Source organism: Aegilops tauschii, chromosome 7 (genome assembly GCF_002575655.3).
Source record: "Aegilops tauschii subsp. strangulata cultivar AL8/78 chromosome 7, Aet v6.0, whole genome shotgun sequence".
NCBI lineage: Eukaryota > Viridiplantae > Streptophyta > Magnoliopsida > Poales > Poaceae > Aegilops > Aegilops tauschii.
Window position 1 is genome coordinate 39,741,666 of NC_053041.3, and position 22,555 is coordinate 39,764,220.

Here is a 22,555-nt window from a genome sequence, read left to right on the forward strand (position 1 = left end):
GAGGAGGCTGTGCCTGTCTGTGGTGGGAGGAGGCATGGGCTTGGGCTTGGGCCTGGAATCTTGGCGGGCTTTCTGTGTTGGGCTGGGCCGCCCGTCGTAGAAGGAAAAGAGAGGTCGGGGAAAAAGACGCGGCCCAAGAAGCCGATCTTAATCTTCTTCTTCTTCTCCAGGAAACGCGCAGCCAGATCCTCAAAAACCAACAATAATTAAAAAAAAACAGTAGACTGACACAAGACTTTACAAAAGACAAATATGCTGGGTTGAGACTGACGCTCGCGAGATAAGTGCAGACAAATGGCTTATATTTATCCCCAAATTCTATTTATTCTGTCTGAGTTCATCGATTTGCATAGATCCATCTATTCTGCGAGTAGCTCAGCCAATTTGGGCCTCACAATTGAGTGACCGTATGAACTCCATTCGCAAAAAAAAAAAAAAAAAAAAGGTGACAGAGAAGTCCTGAATGGTGAAAGTTACCCTGCGAAAATGGGGCAGCGCCCCAGTGGTTGGTCATTGCCCCCCTGGATGATGATGATGATGAACAAAATAAACAACTAAAAGCATACATCCTAGAAATGCCACTGCTCGACTCTGAATTCTGAAAAAAAATCAGCAGCGCCTCCTCCAAGCAAAAAGGCATTCGGCCATTCGACCACCTGATATACATAGTTTCCCACGTTGCCAATCAATCAGATGATTCTAAGTCTCACCAAAACCGAAACCAAAATCTCACTGCAGGCAGGCCAGCAGAAATCAGTTTACGCAAATTTTACTTTTTTTTTAAACCACCGTAGAATGCATGCAAATTTTACACACAAAAAAAATTGGGATGAAACCTCGCAGATTCACACATCATAAACCAAATTTGCTATTCCATAACATCTGGTCATCATAACCATACACAGGTTCTGCACAACCAGTAAAAAGTCCACAGCAGCAGCAGAATGATTACATGATGAAACTCTTGTCGTGCAGCGCATTCATCCCAAGTTTTCGCTGAGCGAGAGGCCGTGCAGGACTCCAGTGCTACGGCAAGGCCTCTTCTACCTCTGGAACGGTATCGGTGCACGTCCTGGCCATGTTTCGATCTTCTCGAAGTACTTGATGGGGACAACGCCATCGAAGCCCTCTGTCAGGATCACCTTGTTGTCTGAGATGTATAGCTTCATCCCGTCTGGGAAAATAATTCAGAAATCAAATGTTAGCCTCTAGTCTAGAGAACCCAAATGATTTGCTGGTATTTACATGCGGCAGCCATGCCTTGCAGTGCCTTTCTGACATTCAAATATATCAATATGTTTGCGCCACTCCGCATACCTGAAGAAGGCAAACCGTTAGTCCATGACAAGGCAGGGGTGGAAGAAACATTAGACCACGAGCTGGGAATAAATAATGATGGGGTATGAGTTGACGATGCACCTAAATAATGGAGAACAGCAATAACTGGGAGCATATCAGATTTACATTGGAAAGATAAATACGGATAATTTCAGCATGATTTTACTTCGAAGAACAGCATTAGTCCTTCTATTTGTTTCCATAAGAATAAACTCAATAATAGTATGTTTGAAATGGAAAATCGTACCACTAATAACTCCTCCATCTGATGGTAAACCACTTGAGAAATGTACATGTAGCCTTGCCATACGTTTAAGCCCATGTTTCAATATTGAATCAACATTTTTCCTGTAAGTTCCATGGACACAGACTGTGGATAGAAAAAAATTAGAACAAATGCCAGCCATTCAGGAGAGGATGCAAACACGAGTGTTAAAATCAAATACCTGAGACTTCATCAGCCGATAGAATTGGTTTCAACAAGCTCTCTGATGTAACAGTCTGCAAGAGGTTTACTTGATTATTATAAAGGCAAACTTGATTCACTAATTCCACTAAGCAAATACAATTCACTTGATGCTAGAATAAGGTAGCAGATCACATGCCACAAACCACCTCAACATGGAAACACAACAGGAACTCTGCCCCCGGAAATATGCAAAAATAGGAATGAAGATACATTGGAATTATGTGTCTTCTGATTAGATTAGAGTATTTGGCATATGACCTCAAGAACTGTGATGGAACATGTAACAATAAAGACAAGTCGCTAAAAGATAAGTTGATTGTATTCTCTGACTTGAGATCAGATATGATTTCTTTCAAAACATACCCACAGGTTACAAAGCTACATTAGTACAATCCTGTAATAGCTGTATGCCTGTATAGCATATTGAAGAAGCCAGACCAGGATAAGTCCAAGCCATTATAAGCACGATGAATTGCAACTTCATTCCTAGTACGGGCCAACAAAGGACTGACGATATAATTCTTATGACTAGTTAATAATTGGAAAACTACCACCGAGATTATAATACTGTAAAAACATTCACATCTCGAGCTAAAGCACACAATGCCCCATATGGAATTGATTCAAAAAATAGTATGATATGAAAATCCCAAAGAGGGTGCATGCCACTATTAGGGCTCCTTTTATATATCTCTAATGTTCTCAGAAGTTACAGAAAAACAATGGTTACAAGGCAGATGATCATGAACATGATAAACAGACCATACTTGTAGGAAAAAGAATGCATTAGTGCAGGGGGGTTCAGGCAGAGAACATACTGTCACAGTGTGCCCCTGGTTAGCTCGAATCAGCAGGTCGCCATCCTCCTCCAACAGACCAAACCTCTGCTTGTTGTCTCGCCTGACCGCCTACAAGCAAAATTGCAGAATTTTACTCAAAGCAGCTTACGACTCACAACAAGTTCAATAGTAACCTGATTAATTTTACAACTTAGAGATATTTCCCAGTTTAAGCTCAAGGTGCTAGCTAACAAGATGAAAACAACATGTAGCAGACACAGGTACACCAGGGTGCTTAGAAAGATCATCTACTGTTAAGCAGGAAGATGAGGCATGAGCAATATTACCTCCCTGATTTCATCCACTGTGTGGGAGTTGAGCGGAACCTTGGCGAAGGTCTCCAGGTTGAGGCGGAGCAGGTCGCGGACCCGCACATACCCGTCGCTCCTCATGTTCAGCCTCAGCTCCGGCGCCATGTGCCGCAAGACCCTCGTCCTGAGAAGAGAAGCACAGAAGCACTAGTGAGTACCCGGCTAGCATCGGCACGATTGCAGAGAGGGGACCGGAGTTTTGTGCCGGTGTATTACAGGAGGCGGCCGAGGGCGTCGATGCGGTTTCCGCCGTCGCCGCCGCCACCACCGTCGCCGCCGCCACCCGGTCGCCTGCCACCGCCACGGCCGCCACGCGGCTGGTGCGTGGAGGCAAAGGCAGAGGCATTGGAGCGGTAGCCAGAGGAGGAGGAGGGGTTCATGGTGAGAGGGAGGCGGAGGGTTGAGGGGAAGGAGGGGTGGAGGAGGAGGGCGCGTATCGGGGAGGAGATTGTGGCGGCAGTGAGGGCTCTCATAAGCAGCGGAAGTGGCGGCGGTGACACGACCGGCGACGCGTGGTGGCGGCCGGACGACCCCTGCTGATGAAGACGGGTGAGCTTGGCCGGGTTGCTGCCTGGGCTTGCGCTATGATAACCTGGAAGATTGCAAACATAGAATGTTGTCAATTACAAAATTTCAAATTCCACCTACACTTTCAAATGCCAAAAAGAAAAAGTTATAAAAGTGAATAGCAACCAGCTTAGTGCTCGCAGCACAATTCTCTCTTTTATTTGTTAATTGCGTCAACTGAATCTTAACTTGAAACTTGTGACATAGTAAACAAACCATGTGAATCTACTTGATCTTTTTCTGTCAGATTTTTTATGACATTATGGTTGCAGTTACTACGTGGCCTGGAAATACAGAGGGCAAGAATGAGATAACACTATGGCACTTGGTACTGGTAGATGCATGTATGTTCATACTATATATGAGAATCAAGTCGCTCTTTCTTCAGAAACTAGTAGTAATACAAAAGAAAGAAAGCCAGGCAAAACTACCGTAGGCCTAGTGATTACCTTAGCAAGTAGCCATATAGTACTCCCTCCGTAAACTAATATAAGAGTGTTTAGATCACTACTCTCTTATATTAGTTTACAGAGGGAGTAACAAGTAAGACACAGATGAAATCCTAAACATCAAGCTTCTAATGTTGTAAGGAAGTGACAGTGCTAGATAACAGAGGCAGCGGGGTGGGGCATCAGGCTGAGGCGCTCGACCGAAGGGACGGCATGTGGTAAACTAACGAACAAATTATGCAGACAAGGCTCGCCAGATTCAGAAGTAGGAAGCGGCAGTAGGTAAGCTCGACGGACGCACCTCACGGGCTCCTCCCGGGCCTGGACGAACGAGGCCGCGGCGGCGGCGGAGGAGGAGGAGGAGTCGGGCACGCGCGGCGGAGGGGCAGCGGGGCGGCTGAGCGGGACACGCGCGGCATCCGACGGGACGGCGTGGGAGGCGTAGCAGGAGGAGGGCGCGCGCGGCGGAGGAGCGGCGTGCGGGAGGGTCGGCGGCGGAGCGAGAGGGTTGGGGGAGATGCGATGCGGGGGGAACAAATCCTGCGTGCCCGAGCCGCAATTTTTTTTTCTTCTCTCCTTTTTTTCTCGAAGTTTTTTCCGACCGAGCGAGCCCGAGGTGCGATTTTTTCTTCACTTTTTTTTTTGGAACTCACATTTTTCTATGGTGTATAATTAAAATTAATAGTTTTTTTTGACAAGCCTACGAGTTTGCTTTCTTCAAGTTCTTATATTGTTTGGGGTTACCAAGATGCTTTTCCGTTTATATTATATATATATATATATACGTATTCCTCCGCTCATGAAAGGATCATATCGATTCCCATTCACCCCGCCCTCGCCATCTTATTTAAGCTTTGGAGTCTGCCATCAATGGCGGCCACAAATAGTATTGCAGCCATCTTGCTTGTGTGGATGCAGCCTGCATTGCCGCCCATGATAATTCGGGTAAATTTATCAGTTATCTTGAAAAAATTATGTCAGTATTAGCAATCAAACGTGCGTCTGTGGATGGCACCGCGCCAACTCACGTGCGAGCACCCTGCCGCCAGGGAAAAGCGCTCCTACCCAGGCTCCACTAGGGTTTCTCCTGCCCCCCGCCGGCGCCGGTCTGTCTCGTCTCCTTTGGCCTTGAGGCCATGGAGGCGTGCTGGATCGCAACCCTTGCCGGCGGGAGGGCTTCGGTTTTGGATGCTTTTCTGAGTTTCTTTTAGGGTTTATGTCCTGCTCAGAGACAAGAGGCGGCAGTGGCTCTTTGAAGATGAAATAAGGTTCTCTCGCCTAGCCCACGTCCCAGTGGTGCTTCTAGGGTCATCAGAGGGTGTGTGGAGATTTGTCTCCGGCGGATCACGCGGGATTCAATCGGAATTTGTCTTCGGTGGATCCGGTCCTTGTTCGTGTGTGTTTGTGTGTCTACAGGTTGGATCGTTCCGATCTAAGCTTCCCTTCAACGACGGCGGTTGCTGTTCCGATGCGTTGGTCCTATAGGGGCTTAACACGACGACTTCCTGACTGTCTGCTAGAACAAGTTTTGCCTGGCTCTAGTGAGGGAGGGGCGATGACGATGGTCCGCCTTCGGCTCGCTTCAGTGCTTGTAGTTGTCGCTAGGTGTTCTAAGGATTTGGATGTAAGCTTTATTATTTCTGGTATTCGTTATACTATCATGATTAATGATGAATAGATTGAAAGTTTTTCAAATAAAAAAGAGAAAAATTTATCTCCTCTTATCAAGGTTGATTTGACATTTCCATTGTGTTCTAGATGCAGATCTTCTAACCCCATGTTTGGATGTATTGTGTCTACACCACTACACATTGAATCTTTGTGTTGGTTGTTCTTTGCGAATTAAGATGACTTCTTCATCTTCTGTATCATGACATTTTTGTATTTTTCTTTACTGATTATTACGGTTTTAAAATGTAATGAGAAAAAATAACAATCTTCAGTTTCCATTAAAAATATACTATGAGGTATAATATATTGCACAATATCTTTTCTTCTACTTACAAATGTTGGAGTTGGTGGTGAGTTCACTTGTAAGACCAACAATCTTCACCAATAAATAAATGCACCCTTACCCACATATGTGAACCAACTTTCCAAGAGACATAAATAAACAAATATGCTTTACTCACATGTGGGACCTAAAACAAATTAACAAGTACACTACTACTTTATGTGAGACCAACACTTGAAGAATACACAAATAACAAAATGCAAAAGTGTGAATCCAACTCAAAATTGTGCTATTAAGCTGTGAGCTTACTCCTCATATTTTAGTTTCATAGCAACGCGCGGGAATTGTGCTAGTACGTAGAAATATTTAGATATGTATCTCAAGTGTCCTCAACCATGGCGGGATATAAGTATACAATACAACCAGTTTTAGGAAAAACTTTGTGTGGGTAACGCTTCGTCTTAGCAAGGCCATTAAAAATGCTTATTCCAGCATAAACAAAAGGTTTTACTTTTTTTGCGAGAAACTTCCTATCTATTCATCTTCAATCATGGCAGTACAAAGAACAACAGAGGTAATAAAAATTACAATCATGTCTGTGGACCACCTAGGGCGACTACAAGCACTGGAGTGAGCCCAGATAGTTGTTCATTTCCATTTTTCAAAAGCAATCATATGGAACTTTTGAAGATCAAAATATTTCTATGTTTAGTTACTAAACAAATATCGATAAAAAATGACACTATGGAGATAGAAGTTGTCACTTTTGTAACTTTGAGTCATTTGACAATTTATTCTTGCACGTCGACTAGTAAAATATATTTGGAGAGATCTCCGATGTGCATATGGTTTACGTTATGTACATAGGAAACCTAGAGGAATTGTTTGGTTCGTGGATTATTTCTGTTCACCAAAAATGGGGGAAATTAGCAAAGTTAGGAATGACAGATGTAATACTGCCAAGATAGTGAAATTTCACCAATGCTTCCCCTCCAACATGGTCAGGAGCCGACATTTCTTAGCTGAAGTAGGCCTGACTCGTCATTTTTCTAATTCTTGAGTATATTAGATTCTGGGATTTCAGACTTCTCATGTGACTTGTGGGACTGATCGTTTATTGCGACCTACATTTGGTTTGGGGCAAATGAAAAAGTGGCGCAAAGACAAAGTTTTTGGTCAAATTGTGGAGAAAGAGGATTTCGACCTGACCGTGAAGGTTTCCATCCGATCACTAGCTCCTAATTAGATGAATGAGCCTCCAAAAACCTTTTTTGTTTCAACTTGAGGTGCATGAGCCATTCTTTTACGTATGCATCCTCTTGGAAGTGAGCTAGATGCTTTGTGCAACATCAACGTGTTGTACTTAATTAACATTTCCTTTAGTAGTATTTTCCTACTATACAAATAATATTTCTTCTATGTATCCTTCAATTGTATTAGCAAAAATGAAGTTTGTATTCTTTTTTGGTAGAAAGGCCCATATTAATTAGCATATATGTAATTAAAAGAAAAGAAGGGATAAACAGATGAATCAAATGATTTTGAATTCCCATTGTGATGCCATGTTAGATCCATACAATTTGAATTGGCGTGTTGTTGGCAAGATAGCATGGAACTTAGAGTTCCAACGATTCAAGGGATGTACCAATGTTTTGACAACCAAAATTCCCTTTCCCTTCACACAAGAGAGCGGTGGGAAATCTTGACTGAAAAAACTTCGTGAAGTGCCAAATGTTCATCCTATCTATATGGTGCAAGCTAGCACAAAAGGTTAGGGTTATATATATATATATATATATATATATATATATATATATATATATATATATATATATATATATATATATATAGGGATTGACTATTCATCACCCTGGGTGAGGAATAGTTATTCTTCACCCACCTTTATTTTAACATCTATGCACCGTAATTTTACGTTTTGTAAATTTTGTCTTATTTAAGACATAAAAAGAGAACGTAAGAAAACCTATAATCGTCTAAAAAATATTTTATGTTACGTATAATTACAAATGTAAAAACATAGTGTAAAATGTACATAAAATACAATTTTTGACCTATATTTTTTTTTTGTTATGTGAAATTGTATGCAGTAAATCAATATGAATGTAACTATGTGTGTATATATATATATTATTAGATGTACTATGAATTCAGTTTCTCTCTCAGTTTTTAAGATGATTTCTGCATTTGCATTTTTGCAGGAAAGGTTATGTATGCGCTGCATGTGAATATAGCTGATAACATAATAATGGAAGACCAGCTAGAGCGAAAGGTAATAATTTGATTGCAAAGTGAATTAAGAGCAAAAGTTTTGTTACTTATAACTTTGTCCTTATCAATCAAACACATGCAAAAATTTGTGTGGGGCAGTTGCTCAAGTGAAAGACATATATCTTCCAATCTCTTCAAAACTAAATTGTTTTGTCAGAACAGGAAGCATCATATTGCAGCCTTAAACAAGCATCGATCATGAAGTTGGAGCACTGAGTTGCAACTGAAAAACCACTGGAAAAACTTTGCAATTGCATGTTTGATTTTCCTTTGCACCGTTACCAAGCATCCACTCATTCAATTGCAAGTAGAGTACAATTATCATGTCATGTGAATTGAAGCTGGTAGGAAGGTGTTTAGCTCACAGTGAGATCATGATATTGATTGTGATGATGTTGTATCCTTGCATATGCATGTCAGAAATGATGCACGTCTGCTTGCCCCTGCTACACCTTCCACACACAAAAAGCTATTTTATAAGTGCATTAGTTTGTTTGGTCTGGCCAGTGAGAAGCAAAAATAATAATATTGTGTACATGAAGGGAGAACAATATTCTTTTGGCTTGGTACTTTGCTACATGTCGCTTTTATATATATGCTTGTTTGTCAGTTTACGTTCTTCTGAACATGGCACAGTTGTCTACAGGGCAGTCATTAGAACTTGCAAGCTGCAGTTTGTTCTGACTTTTGATGCTGATTTCTGGAGCGAACAAGTTCCAAAATTGTGAACTATACCTTTTTCACTTTTGTGGGCTTCAAGAGCATGCAGCAGCTTGACTATGAGACTAAAATATTCGTTTTTCTATTTTGTGTCAACAATGAACTATCATATCAAGTCTCTGACATTCTTTATATCCACTACATATATTTTGCCTGTTTAGTTTGTAGAGTAAAAAGGAAAACCATAGCAAAATTCGGCGGTCTATCCATAAAGCACACATATCCATCTTGTCCTTCTGCTTCCCTTCCCAACGAAGCAAGCTCGTCAGCGGTCATTGCACGGAGGGTGTCAAGCTCTTGACCGGACCTTTTCTATTGCTATAAATCCAAAATAACATTATAGTCGATTGTATACGGGACAAAAATCTGGTAGGACATACTACTGGTATTACATTTGGTTTCTGGCCGGGCATAATGGAAAATTGGATACGGATAGTCCTGGTGAGATCAGTGGCGAATCTTGGAAGAAAATGAAGGGGGCTCAAAGTTAACGGTGTGAAGAAAAAGTCACTAGCTCGCAGTTTTCAGTCCAAATAATGTTAAAATTTTGATATGAGGCTGGGCTAAATAGTTAGTATTTTTTTTTCAGTTTTTTGAGTGGGAGGGGGGGGGGGGGGGGGGGGGGGTGGGGGGCACAAAGTTTCCGGGCTTAGATTCACCACTGGGTGAGATGATGCATGCTTGGACAGTTAATTCATTTTTATCACGACAATTCTGAATATTTATATCTACGTCACTTGAAAAAAAGAGGACCTCTTGACGCTTCCTTGATTCTTTCATACATACATGAAAATAATAATGTACTACTTAGTCCGTAAACTAATATAAGATGTTGCAATGAGGCAGGGTTTGTTTTTTATCCAGAGTTTAGGGTGCACTAAAATTCATATTCAAACGGATAGCTTGATCGTGGCAGAAGCACTGAACAAGAATGAAGGCTACTCCTTAGTAGCAGCACCAATCCTCAATGAGCGAAGTCTACTGAAAGATTTCAGGAAGGTTTATATTGAACACTGTAATAGGGAGTCTAATACAGTTGCCCATGAGCTAGCTAGTTTTGGAAGGAATAATCCACCATCTGTTTGGTTGGATACCCCTCCTAGTTTTATTCTTAAGTTCCTAACGGATGATGTAAGTGTGATTTGATTTAATAAAGCTAGCCATGAAGGCCTTCCCGTAAAAAAAACTAATATAAGATATTTAAATATTTTAGTGATCTAAAACGTCTTATATATTGGTTTAGAGAGAAGTATACTACTCAGGATAGAAAAGCATGGAAGAACTATTTGTGCCGTTAATTCTAGGTAAGGTCACCTAGAAGGAAATCGTCATGTCCAAATCCCCTGGGCGGTGGTAGCCAGGATCATGTGCATATGCACAAGATAGGTTATGTCCAAGTCTCACTAAACTTACGAGTAAAATAGGGCATGTAACGTAGGTAATACCTCTCTGATTGCTTTTCAGTTTTCCAACGATCGGCCACCTTTTCCGATTCTGATCCAACAATTCATATCAATCTCTTAGACCGGCCGACGTTGCCCCCAAGTCAGACCGCCACCACCTACTGTCACCAACTTAGCCTTGTTGACCCGAGGGCGATACCGATGATTCCCTTCCGGCGGGCCTTTTTTTCCGCCTTTTCATCGTCCTCAAATCACTGAATCGCCCATCGACACTTAGTACTTTACTGTCTCTGGTGTCTGGTGTCTCCTCAAACCACTTCAATTGTTGCCTCCACCACCACCACCACCATCACCTCGGCACACGTAGATGGCTAGCCCGCTCCACCGTGGCTCACCATCGTTATTCGCCCTCCACCGTCGGGCACAAGGAAGAAGGGCCTTGAAAATGCAACCTTAAATTTTTTATGGGCGTGGCGATGCAAATCTTTGGTTTAGTCATATTGATCCAGCGCGTGCTGCGTGCCCCATTAGTTTACTAACTGCCTATGATCCTGCGACATGCTGATGATATATACAAATGCAAATACTAGTATATATACTACTGTACGAAGAGTATATGTCTACACGGCGTACACGCCAGGGTTCCTAAAAAGCTGCGTACCTCTATTTTCAGTAGACCCTTTCTGAAAGCTAGTACCTTATCATCATCTCTAGTCCACACCGCTAAAGAACTTCAAGTTACACCCTTCGTATAAGCAAAATGATGTCAATTGATGTCATGTTACCCCAACCCTTCTGTCTAGATGCAGCAGCCTTCACCATGAACTCTCTTTCACCACATCAGACACGCACCGGAGCTGAGGGTGAACCTGCAATGGTAAATACATGTTCGGTTACGCAAGAAGGTTGGGCAAACAACAGCAAACAGCAGTCTGAATTCCTTTCATAATTATGATCATCAGTGCTACCGGAAGAAAATATGCAAGCCAATGAAACAATAGTCATTGGCACGCACCCAAAGTTCCAGAAAACCAGAGCGATTCAATCAAAGAAGAACTGAAAAACAGAATGTATAATTGATAAATGCTATATAATCCTTCATTCCCACTTATATCCGAGGACATTGCTTAAATCGAATCATATAGTGAACTCCAACACCATTTACAACTATCAAAATGTGACATGCCTGCCAAGTCATCAATTTTGCCACCTCATCCTATACAAGAAAGCAGACTAACATATCTGGCATGGGAAGAAAAATGAAACAATCTCATCCACCCAACACTTCAGTGCCACCATTCCATCCATGCCAGTGATGACGATATGTCCTTCCACATCCCAACATAGCTGGACAGTTGGTGACAAAATCTAGCTCTTACGCCCACTGCTAGCAACAGATGTGGCCAGCGGATGCCCATCCATAGCCATTGAAGTATGTGCCTAGCTTGAAAGCAACCGAGGGTATTGAGTAGCAAAATGTTTTCTGGGTAAATATGGGGTCGGTATGGGAGGGGACAAAAAACAAAGGAAGGGAAGAAGGAGAGGAAGCCAGCTAGGATGACCCGGAGGACAATACAACTTCGAGTTGGGGCCAAGGGATACATTGCGCTGATTCTAGTTCTTCAACGCATGAGTTAAATGGCATTAGAGTTGCGATGAAAACTAAACTGAGAAAAACGTTCAACTACAAAAGTAGACGTTCTCCTCATAGACATTCGTCTTAAATCAAACGTTTTCCCATTTGCTCAATAATTCGGTTTGTAAGCAACAATTTGATGTTATTTATCCGGCACTTGGTGTGCGACAATTTGCTTAATAATTCAGTTTGTAAGCAACAATTTGATGTTATTTATCCGGCACTTGGTGTGCGACTTCATTATTTGTATTCATGAGTCTCTTTATGTTAACACGGTATCTTGTATTACTACTCATGTTTGGACACTGACCAAATATGCTACCAACATATCCAATACGTCAAGAAATGAAGGATTGTTTTCTGGCCTTGCAGTGAGCTACAAAATAATGGAGAAAACATATTTTCTAACATTGCAAGTTCTTATTTGTTAGAGACATTGAGCTACAAAAAAATGGACAAAACATGGTGTCTATCATGTACTCAACATCATAATATATTATCTGATTTCATCCATGCTAAAGAAATTACCAAAGATAATGAGAAGGGCTGGGTGATCTTACGAAAAAGCCATCATCTTGACAGAAAAATCCCCTTTCTACACGCTCCGGCGCCCCTAGATGGAGCAGCTGCTGGACGAGCGGAGGTTGAGGGGTGGAGCCAACTCCGGCGCACCACGATGGAGCAGCTGCACGACGAGCGGAGGTTGAGGGGTGGAGGGCAGCCGGTCGGCGCAGCCAGATTTGCTGCACGACGAGCGGAGGTTGAGGGGTGGAGGGCAGCCGGTCGGCGCAGCCAGATTTGGAGAAGGCGCCTCCGCCGGAGTTGGAGAAGACGGAGGCGTCCGCCGCCCTCCGCCGGAGATGGAGAAGGGGTGGAGACGAGGGGCCGCCGGAGATGGAGAAGGGGTGGAGACGAGGGGAGATGGAGAACCTCGCCAAATACGTCCGCCGTGGCTCTCGCCGGATTTGGAGAAGGCGCCTCCGCCGGAGTTGGAGAAGACGGAGGCGTCCGCCGCCCTCCGCCGGAGATGGAGAAGGGGTGGAGACGAGGGGCCGCCGGAGATGGAGAAGCGGTGGAGACGAGGGGAGATGGAGAACCTCGCCAAATACGTCCGCCGTGGCTCTTGCCGGATTTGGAGAAGGCGCCTCCGCCGGAGTTGGAGAAGACGGAGGCGTCCGCCGCCCTCCGCCGGAGATGGAGAAGGGGTGGAGACGAGGGGCCGCCGGAGATGGAGAAGGGGTGGAGACGAGGGGAGATGGAGAAGGGGCGCCGGATTTGGAGAAGGCGCCTCCGCCGGAGTTGGAGAAGACGGAGGCGTCCGCCGCCCTCCGCCGGAGATGGAGAAGGGGTGGAGACGAGGGGCCGCCGGAGAGAAGCGGTGGAGACGAGGGGAGATGGAGAAGGGGTGGAGACGAGGGGCGAGCGGGGTGGAGATGAGGGGCGAGCGTACGAACGGATTAGGGCGAAAGTTTAGGTTCGGTCCTATAAAAAAAAATTATAACCGGTGGTGATTACCCTTTTACCCCTGTCACGGAGGTACTCCATCTGTTTCCCGGTTAGTACTCCGTGGGACTGCTGCTGGAGTACCAGATCACACAGTCCGTTGGATTAAGTAAAATGAACGGTGCCTAATTATTTCGGGGTACAGTAAAGGAGCTCTTTTTTAGTGGAAGGCAGTGACATTCGGTATCGATGTCTGAGTGAATGTGGAGCTCGTTTCATATACAGTAATCACTCTGAACATCACTGGGGAATTCCATCCATTATTAAAGATATAACTTTTCCAGGAAAATTGACCAATTTGCGCATGACATTTCTAACTGGATAGATCAAGGAGTGTGGTTATCTTATAGGAGAAAATGCAGGGCAAAAGACAAGAAATATTGTTTAAGTTTTATCTGTCTATTTCATAGAACCTTGTGTGTACTAGGTGTTATTGTATTAAACTCAATAAACATATATCGAAAGTAGGCACAGTTATTCGCGATGAAGTCATGACATACCTACCAAATGCCTATATTTATATACTGCCTAGTAATAGAGATAGTGAAGTTTGAGATCCTTACATATCATTCTTGCTTATACCCATGCCATTGAACTATCGGTTTGCTATCCTTCCTACCTAAATAATGTGCCATATCTTGTCATCATTTGCTTTGCTCCTCAATTACTCATAGGCATTAGAGGTGTCGGGAAACACTGAACAACGCGTTGTCAAATACTGATAGAGATGTCATTGGGCTTAATAAAGAATAGCCCATGAGATTTCAGTAAGTATGTTTGCCCGATGATGTAACGAGGGAGTAGTTCTACAGCAAAGTTTCCAGACACCATCTCCAGCGCTACAGAACTTGGTTCAAAGAAATGTTCTAGAGGGTTGAATGAACTTCATGGTTCAATTCGGAGGGGAGCCATCGCCTTTGGTGGATGCCCTATTAAGAAGGCAAAGAAGAATTAGCAGGAAGAGATCCTTATAAAAAAATATGTTATTACTCAGTGGAGGAAATCATCGCCTTTGATGATTTTGCGTACACAGTTCATGTCCCCATGAACCTTTTATCCCTTTTCTCATCTCTAATCTCATTGGATGTCCACACCAATACCATCTCCAACAACAACAGTGCTACTCTCTATTGTCTCATGCTAGTGTTAAAGCTCGCACACAACTAACGAAAAGCAAGAGATGCTGAAAAGCAAGAGAAGCAAAGCATTTCAGATTGCTTGCTCCAGACACTGATGAAGGGAATCGGTGCAGTCTTCAAATCCAACGAATCGCTCTTATGTTACCGCAAAACAGATTTATACTGTCATACATACAAAAATCATGGAGCTTGAGTTCCTTGTAGTATTGAATACTCCCTCTGTAAAGAAATATAAGATCTTTTAGATCGCTACTTTACATATGGAGTACTTAACAGTACATGGAGCCTTTAGTCATTTAACAAAAATGAATGCTTAATCCAATGCAAAACTATGTTTTAGGATTCAGTTAGTCTTTGCACACAAATCGTGAGAATATATATACTTCCCAAGTGCTCACAAAATCATTATTATCTACTATACATGATCCCAACAGAACAGAGAGCAAAGCTTGATGGACTACAAAGGAGAGGTGATCCTGACCACAATAGACAGCTGCTATGCAGAGCAATAACCGACTACAAGAACTATGACATTCACAAGAATTTGAGAATAATACTATGACACTAGGATAAAATAACTGAACCTACAGCTATAGCTAAACAGCTAACCATCGACTACTCTGTTTTCAGTTGACACTGTCCAGAAGCTAGCACCGGATCATCTGTAGTCCATCGCTACAGAACTTTAAGTTACACCCTTCATATAAACAAAATCATATCGAATGATGTCGTGTTATCTCCACCCTTCCCTCTAAAAACAGAAGCCACTACAATGAACTATCTTTCACCACATCAGACTTCCAAGTGAACAGACTACCATGAACTCTCTTTCACCACATCAGACTTCCAAGTGAACAGACTACCATGAACTCTCTTTCACCACATCAGACTTCCAAGTGAACCTGCAGCCGTAAAAACATTGTTTGGTTAGCCAAGCAGATTGGACAAACAACAGCAGTCCGAATTCCAGTCATCAGTGTGATCCTCTGTGCTACCAGTGGAAAGCAAAGAGAATATGCAAGGCAATGATACAATGGTCGTTGGCAAGTACTCAAAATTCAAGAAAACCAGATCGATTTTATATCAATAAAAACAGATTGTGCAATTGACAAACGCCATGCAATGTTCCCCCTCTTAAATCCTAGGAATATTGCTTCTCGGAGTCAAATCATATCCTGAACTCCAATACCATTTAATTGTGCACACCCTCAACTATCCACATTGATGTTTGAGTCAGTGTGGGGCTTGTTTCATTACAATAATCACTCTGAACATCACTGAAGAATTCCATCCACTATTTAAGATGTCACTTTTCAAGAAAAATTGACCAATTTGAACAGGACGTTTCTAACTGGATAGATCAAGGGAAGTGGTTATTTTATTGGAGAAAATGTGCGGCAAAAGACAAGATACCTGCTATACATACTGCAGATGAAGATTTTGCTTTGTCTACAGAAGGGCTTCACATGTTGCCTTGTTGTGGCCTGCCTGCTTGCACCTGCTACAGAGCCGTATAAGAGTGGTTACCTTGTTGGGATTAAACCTCTTTCTTCTCGGTTTATCTGATGTGCGTGGCTTGGGAGGTGGGATCGTTGCCCCAGCACTAAAATCAAAGGTATCCATGTCAGGAATTGGGAGGATTGTTCCTGAGTATGCCATATGGTAGCTCTCTATTTTAAAAAACTTGGAACAGTAGTCGTAGAAAGATCGTCCAATCCTGTTAAACACAGCAACAGCATGCATACAAGGGAGGCCAGAAAGTTGCCACCTCCGACATGTGCATTCCCAATTTGCAAGATTAACAACAAAAATACCGCTGCCCCGCACTTCAAACACAGTCTCGGAAGAGCACAGCACGGTCAGCTTACTAGCCTTCGACATCTCACCCTGCGCTTTGAAATCCATGGAAGGTGTTAAAAGTCCCTTCCCATGACTTGCAGGCCTCACGCCTTGCTTCCATTATCTCCGCTATTTTTATTCTCAGAGAGTCTATCATCAGCACCATGGACCCCTCCTTCTTTGTTGGTATCCAGTTATTAAATGCATCAACAATGTTTGATGAGAAATGGTCATACCGGCAGCCTGTGAAGACAGCATCTGACCAATGCTCTGGCTTACTCGCAATGATCCAGTCGGCAGCTTCAGTGGATATATTCCTTATGCTCTCAATTGATGCATTAAACTCATCAATGCTGCATGCTTCGGCCGCACGAGTAAAATCCTCGACCATCGCATCTCTTATCTGTTGCGACCATGGTCCCTTCCTCAGTTCTCCTCTGAATTCCTCCATGATATGATGTAAACAGAAGGCATGGTGGCTATCTTCAAGCACATGTGGAACAGCAGCATCCAGACCCTTTTGTCCATTGGACAAGAATGTCATAGCATTGAATGGGTAGCTGTGATATTGGAGAGCAATCCTCAGCTGCATCAAGAACCAAACCCAGCTGTCATAACTTTCATCTTCAACCACATTAAATGCCACTGGAAAGACACCATCATCTGCATCAACTGCAGCCGCAACCAGCAACTTGTACTCATTTGTCGCCTTGAGCGGAACCTTGTCAAGAAAAAGGAGGGGCCTGCACCCATTTGCAAATCCGTGCAAAGAAGCATGGAATGCGATAAAAACACGGCGTGTATCCACTGTCTGAGACAATTCAAGTGAGCTCCCTGGGTTAGTCTGAAAAAGTCTGTCACGGTACCAGGGCAAATGGCCAAATGTCTCCCTCATAACATGAAACATCTCCTTCTGTGCCACTTCTCTACCTCGCCAAACCTGTGAATAGGTCAGCAGAACTCCATATTCTTCATATATTTCTTTGACAAGGTCCTTCGGCTTGAGTGATGCGTTCACACGCAGTTTCTCCTTAATGATGGTAGTCAGCCACTGCCTTGTTGCTCGCCGCTGACCCTCTCCACCTTCTCCTCCACATGTGTGCACATCAGTCATTTTCTTGATAACAAACTTCTTGCTACGAGATGACTCGGATGCATGCAATCTCCAGGTGCAGCCATCCCCAACACACTTCACAGTGACTCTGGTGGTTTCATTTTTTATGAACCGGTACGCAAATCCTTTCGCGATGGAATACTTGCACAACTGAGCTCGGAAATCCTTCACGTTATCAAATTCTTGACCAACACCTTTAATAATGTCATCCCAGAACATAGTGGGGTTACTGGTAAGTTCCTGGGGAGGATCTATTATGATCTCCGAACCATCATATGCATTGATTGAATCATCAAAAGGCCCAATTAGTTCCCTGCAAAAGCCATGCAAGCATCTTTGGAAATTACATTTTTACTAACTTTGTAAAGCACAAGACATAACTTGACTAGATAATTACCTTTGTGTGGTATCAACGAGAGCAAGCTTCTCCTGATTCATAACGTCTGGAGCAGAGGAAACAGCCTCAGCTGTGGTGGCAAAGGCAACATCACGTCCAAATTCTAGTTGAAAATCCCTAGTTTTATCAAGGACAACAAATTATTTGTTTCAAACAGCATCATATCACAAGTAAAATGATTGATCCTTACAATCTACAAGTAAAGTAACTGTGCATAACAGTCCAACCAATGGATAACATACGCGTAATCATGTGGCTGCAAGAGGGGCATCTATCTATGAAGAACTAACAGTTCACTAAGCATTAACTGATCACACTAAGTAGGGTTCATAAAAACAAATCTGTACTCCTTCAAATGAATGAGGAACAACAAAAGTAGCAGTAACAGCAAAATACAGAGACTGCAAAATAAATCACCTAAGGCACGCAATCAGAACATGAAACCATTCAAATAACAATGCGAACTACAGAAAGTGTCATACGGGAAACTAGGTAAAAGAAACGGCTATAGGGATAATAGTAGGTATGCATTAACAGTTGCCATAATTGAAAGGGAGGGCAGACAGAAATTAGTGAAGATATGATCTGTTTCATAGACAAAATGATGCTATAAACCAAGGTGCTGGCGAGATTTAACTAGAGATTTCACCAAACATGAATAAATGAAAATGATGGTATCGGTGGCAGAACTAAATACTCCAGCAAATAATGTAGGGTTTAATTTTCTATGATAACCACAACTTGACAATCTGCGCCTCTTTAAGTAGGCATATATTTAATTGACTGAAGAAAGGCTGCATTAAAAATAGGGATTCTGAATTTCCTGTTTCTGTTTTGAAGGGCACAATAGATTGTAACCAAGGTACATGTCATAAGGTAGCAACAAAGGCACAACAGAAATGCAAAGATGTAGCAATAGAAATGTACTCATTGTAATCATTTAAAGTCTCCACCGGTCTTGGCTGATTGAAATCATGGGTATTAGCTTCAACTGCAGCACCGGTAGCATTTGGGGTCTTCTTGTTACTTTTGGATGCCCTGAAGACACACACACACACACACACACACACACACACACACACACAGAGAGACCATTGAGCATAATGTGAAAGAGTAATGACTAATAACACTAGAAAAACAGAATCAGAACAGTAGCACCTACTTGTTTTTGGAAGCTGGCCTTTTCCTTTTGTCACCCTGTGCATTAGATCCAGCTTTAACAGTGGAAGCTCCAGTGTAAGTTACAACACTCCTAGTTACCCAGTATAACAAAAATGTCAGTCGCATCAGAGATGCTTGATATCGGCTCTTCTAGATGAACTATAAAAAGGCTACACAAAACAGTAGAACAAGACAAACCTGTTCTCCCCTGTACTAATGACAAAAACGTCTACTTGCGCGGCACTGGCAGTAAAATCAACCATCCGGTGCAAATCCCGATCACATGAGATTGTGATGAGCGTTCTGTTGTTGTTTGGCAGGAAGTATTTGAACGACATGTCAGTGACATCGACATGGAACACCTTGGACACCTCATCCTTGAAGCTGTCCAGTGGCATCTCCCGAGAGACGTCAACGGCGTGCGCTTCTCCCCCTTTGTAGACCAGATTCCCATTGGGGCCAGGAGTGAACTCCCCGCCGTGCTGGCAGATGGCCACCACAATACCACCCTCTGCCATGCTTCCTCTGTTGTTCCGCAATGACACTGCATTTTAGAAGAAGAAGAAAAATTACATTCTGGTACTGGAAAGTATATATACCATAAAGTTTATTTGTCCTTTTTACTTCATCGAATAATTATGCAAACAAGAGGCTCCAAGGATTTCTGGTTCAGAAGAACACGAACTCTAGAACAGAGGTTCGGTTGAAGATGAAATTTCAGACAATTCATCAATCGTATGACAAATTGGCATAGAATTTCTGACACGGGACCAATAGAGGGGCGCAATTACTTCTGATCTTTCAGGAGATACCAGCACGACCAGAAAAAGAAATCACCTTTAGGCTTCGCCGGGGAGGGGGGGCACGGATGGGACCGGCTCCGTTGGTCCTCGGGAGGCGCAGCGCTCTTCGGGGGGTCGGAGAGGCAGTTGGCGTCGCGCAGGGCTGGTCGGCGGGGAGGCGGCGCGGGCGGCGGCGCGGCGCAAACCCTAGGCCGCCGCTCCGTCGCGGATGGAGACGAGCCGGGAGAGGAGAGGAAAATCGAGGGAGGAAAGTGCGAATATACGCTCAGTGGCAGACTTTCCGTAATTTACTCTCGAGTCTAGGGGCATTTTTGAAATAATTGGAATCATAACCTGCGCACCCCCTCTCTTTAGAGCAAAATAATTTTTCAGGCTAACAAGAAAAAATATTTTTTTTTTGCCAATACTCTAAAGCAGCTTCCTTACATCAACATGGGATTGCAAAAGGGAGGGAATTGAAAAAGGCGACTCCTCCTTAGTAGGAAAAATATTTTTGTTTGCGGATGAAAAAGAAAATATGTTAGCTTAGGCATCTCCCAAGGGAAATTTCTAGGCCGGACATCGGTTTTTTCTTGCCTCCACAAAATATATTTTTAGATGAACAAGAAAACATAATGTTGAATTGTGTGCGCTCGATGAGAAACAACTTGCTATACTGTCCGGGTTGTATGTTGATCTTTTCTTTTAAACCAAACAACCATAGGCATTTTAAGTAAAAGTGAATTATGTGCACTCAATGAGAAACAACTTGCGCTTGTCATTTTGTAAGAACCCGAAGGCTTCTTTGATAAGGTGCACTCGTGCTACTATGAGATTTTCTGAGGATCTAAGAGCTTACTTAATATATTTTGTAATCTTATTGTGTGAGCAACTCCAATAGCTCCCCTATCCATAGAAAAACTGATGTTTACGAGAAGTTGGAGCAAACCTCTCTAACAGTTTCGTAAACCATCTACAACTATTTTAGGGGATCATATAAACCTCTCTAACGGCCACCGCACCGCCTCGCTAGCGGCGTCACATGTGCCACTGATTGGCGGGTCCTAGGCCATTATCTATTTTTTTCGTTTAATTAAAAAAGAACTTAGGGGAAGAAGTTTACGGGAACTGGCAAAAGTAGCTCTAAGACAACTTCCACTAAATTTATAAGTTTCTTATAAGTGAGCTGTTGGAGTTGCTCTTAGACTGTGAAATATGTGTTGTGCACTTGTGATTATTGGATATTGTTTGGATTGTTAGTCTCAAAATGGTCTATATTTTTTTCCTGTGGTATTGTCGAGAGGGCCTGATATGGACATTCATTGGGTTTGGTCATGGACATAAATTTTAGCCCGTAGGTTTTTCCTTGGGCGGGCAGAGAATGTCTTCATGGATTTGATAACGTTCATCCCGAGCTGAATCTGACCTATTGCCACTTTGTGTCATAAAAGTAGCATGCCTTGGTGCCAAAATTCCTCTCACATCCCATGAGCACCATCTTGGTGGTGCGTCGAAGCTTCGAGAAGTGTGGCTCTATGGTCCTTACACGAGCCGCACACAAACGTCTGTCGATGTAACACATTCGGCTTGCATACATATATTACTTCATACCGAGTTCTTGCCGGTCACTAGCTTCGTCAAAGCATGATATGTGCATTTTGCATCACAACTTCATTAAGATAAATTGCTCAATATGCATACTCAACTATAATTCTACAATTTCATCTCTACTTTCTCTCTTATTGCAAGGTTGCGCGAAGGGGGCTGAAACTCTATCAAAGCCGAAAAATGAAGGTTTCATGAAAAACATTTTTGAAGAGAGAAATAATAAAGCATAAAATACAACAGTCTTTTTTGAAGGAAAAGATCCGGAGACAAGATGGGCCAATATGGTGGCATGTGGGGCCCATGATTCGTGTGTACGATGTGCAATGCCCACATAGCTCCTCTGGTTGCCTCCTTTTACATGCCACCATCATATCAACTGCCCTAAAAACAACACCTGGCTTTCCCGTATTTTTTCACCACTTGGGCGGAACAAAGAACCATACTTTTCATCCTTAGAGGGGTTGATCCTACGGGTATGCTGCCTGTGGCCGATGGAGTTCAAAGCCATTGTCGCCAACTTAAAGACTGATTGGGAGTATATTCATCCACTTCATCATCACCAATTCCGTCCACAACACCAACCCATGTCTCGGTCTCCAACAACATCTCAACGATTGAACCGTTATCAAATGGTGTAGATGATGTCAATTTGCTCCATACAGATGTTGTTGTTATAAAGCCGTGAAATATAGCATACTCTGATCTGGTGAGTATATTGCATGTAAAGCACTCAAACAACATGGCCCCTTGCTCGCAAATATCAATTGTTGAATTGTTACCAAATATTGTCGAATCTTGAACATAGAGCTCTAGCTCGAGAAATTTCTTCATGCACCCCTCATGTGGTTACATGTGCATGTGTGATTGTGTGTAGATACCATGACACGTTATGTTTCCCGGATAACTTCGATTTTACCTTTTTTGTGTGAAGTAGCACCTTCCACCATAAGAAGAGTTGGGTCGTCTGATGTCTACTACACAACCTTTTTCTTGTAGACGTTATTGGGCCTCCAAGTGTAGAGGTTTGTAGGACAGTA

The 22,555-nt window shown here is 42.9% G+C and overlaps 1 protein-coding gene and 1 non-coding gene across 4 annotated transcripts; both read right to left on the reverse strand.

The window, feature by feature from the left end:
• Nucleotides 1–844: 844 nt before the first annotated feature.
• On the reverse strand, nucleotides 845–13,459 carry LOC109764554 (uncharacterized). 3 transcript variants are annotated; one of them, XM_073502922.1, is made up of 10 exons: nucleotides 13,196–13,459; nucleotides 12,536–12,786; nucleotides 11,001–11,208; nucleotides 3,174–3,549; nucleotides 2,934–3,081; nucleotides 2,626–2,715; nucleotides 1,785–1,839; nucleotides 1,586–1,708; nucleotides 1,261–1,317; nucleotides 845–1,174 (listed from the first exon to the last, which is right to left on the reverse strand). In XM_073502922.1, the coding sequence occupies exons 4-10, from the start codon at nucleotides 3,428–3,430 to the stop codon at nucleotides 1,044–1,046; spliced, it is 861 nt and encodes a 286-aa protein (XP_073359023.1). In that variant the 5' UTR covers nucleotides 3,431–3,549; nucleotides 11,001–11,208; nucleotides 12,536–12,786; nucleotides 13,196–13,459; the 3' UTR covers nucleotides 845–1,043. The 3 variants fall into 3 exon arrangements, with proteins under 3 accessions (XP_073359023.1, XP_073359024.1, XP_020178942.1); XM_073502923.1 differs by lacking the exons at nucleotides 11,001–11,208; nucleotides 12,536–12,786; nucleotides 13,196–13,459 and adding an exon at nucleotides 10,382–10,772; XM_020323353.4 differs by lacking the exons at nucleotides 11,001–11,208; nucleotides 12,536–12,786; nucleotides 13,196–13,459 and adding an exon at nucleotides 4,275–5,679.
• A 1,538-nt stretch (nucleotides 13,460–14,997) lies between these two features.
• LOC109764553 (uncharacterized) lies at nucleotides 14,998–20,209 on the reverse strand. The gene is made up of 7 exons (XR_012190126.1): nucleotides 19,966–20,209; nucleotides 19,327–19,672; nucleotides 19,130–19,219; nucleotides 18,895–19,005; nucleotides 17,968–18,084; nucleotides 16,031–17,883; nucleotides 14,998–15,519 (listed from the first exon to the last, which is right to left on the reverse strand). It is a non-coding gene; the product is annotated as an uncharacterized protein (transcript).
• Nucleotides 20,210–22,555: the final 2,346 nt, after the last annotated feature.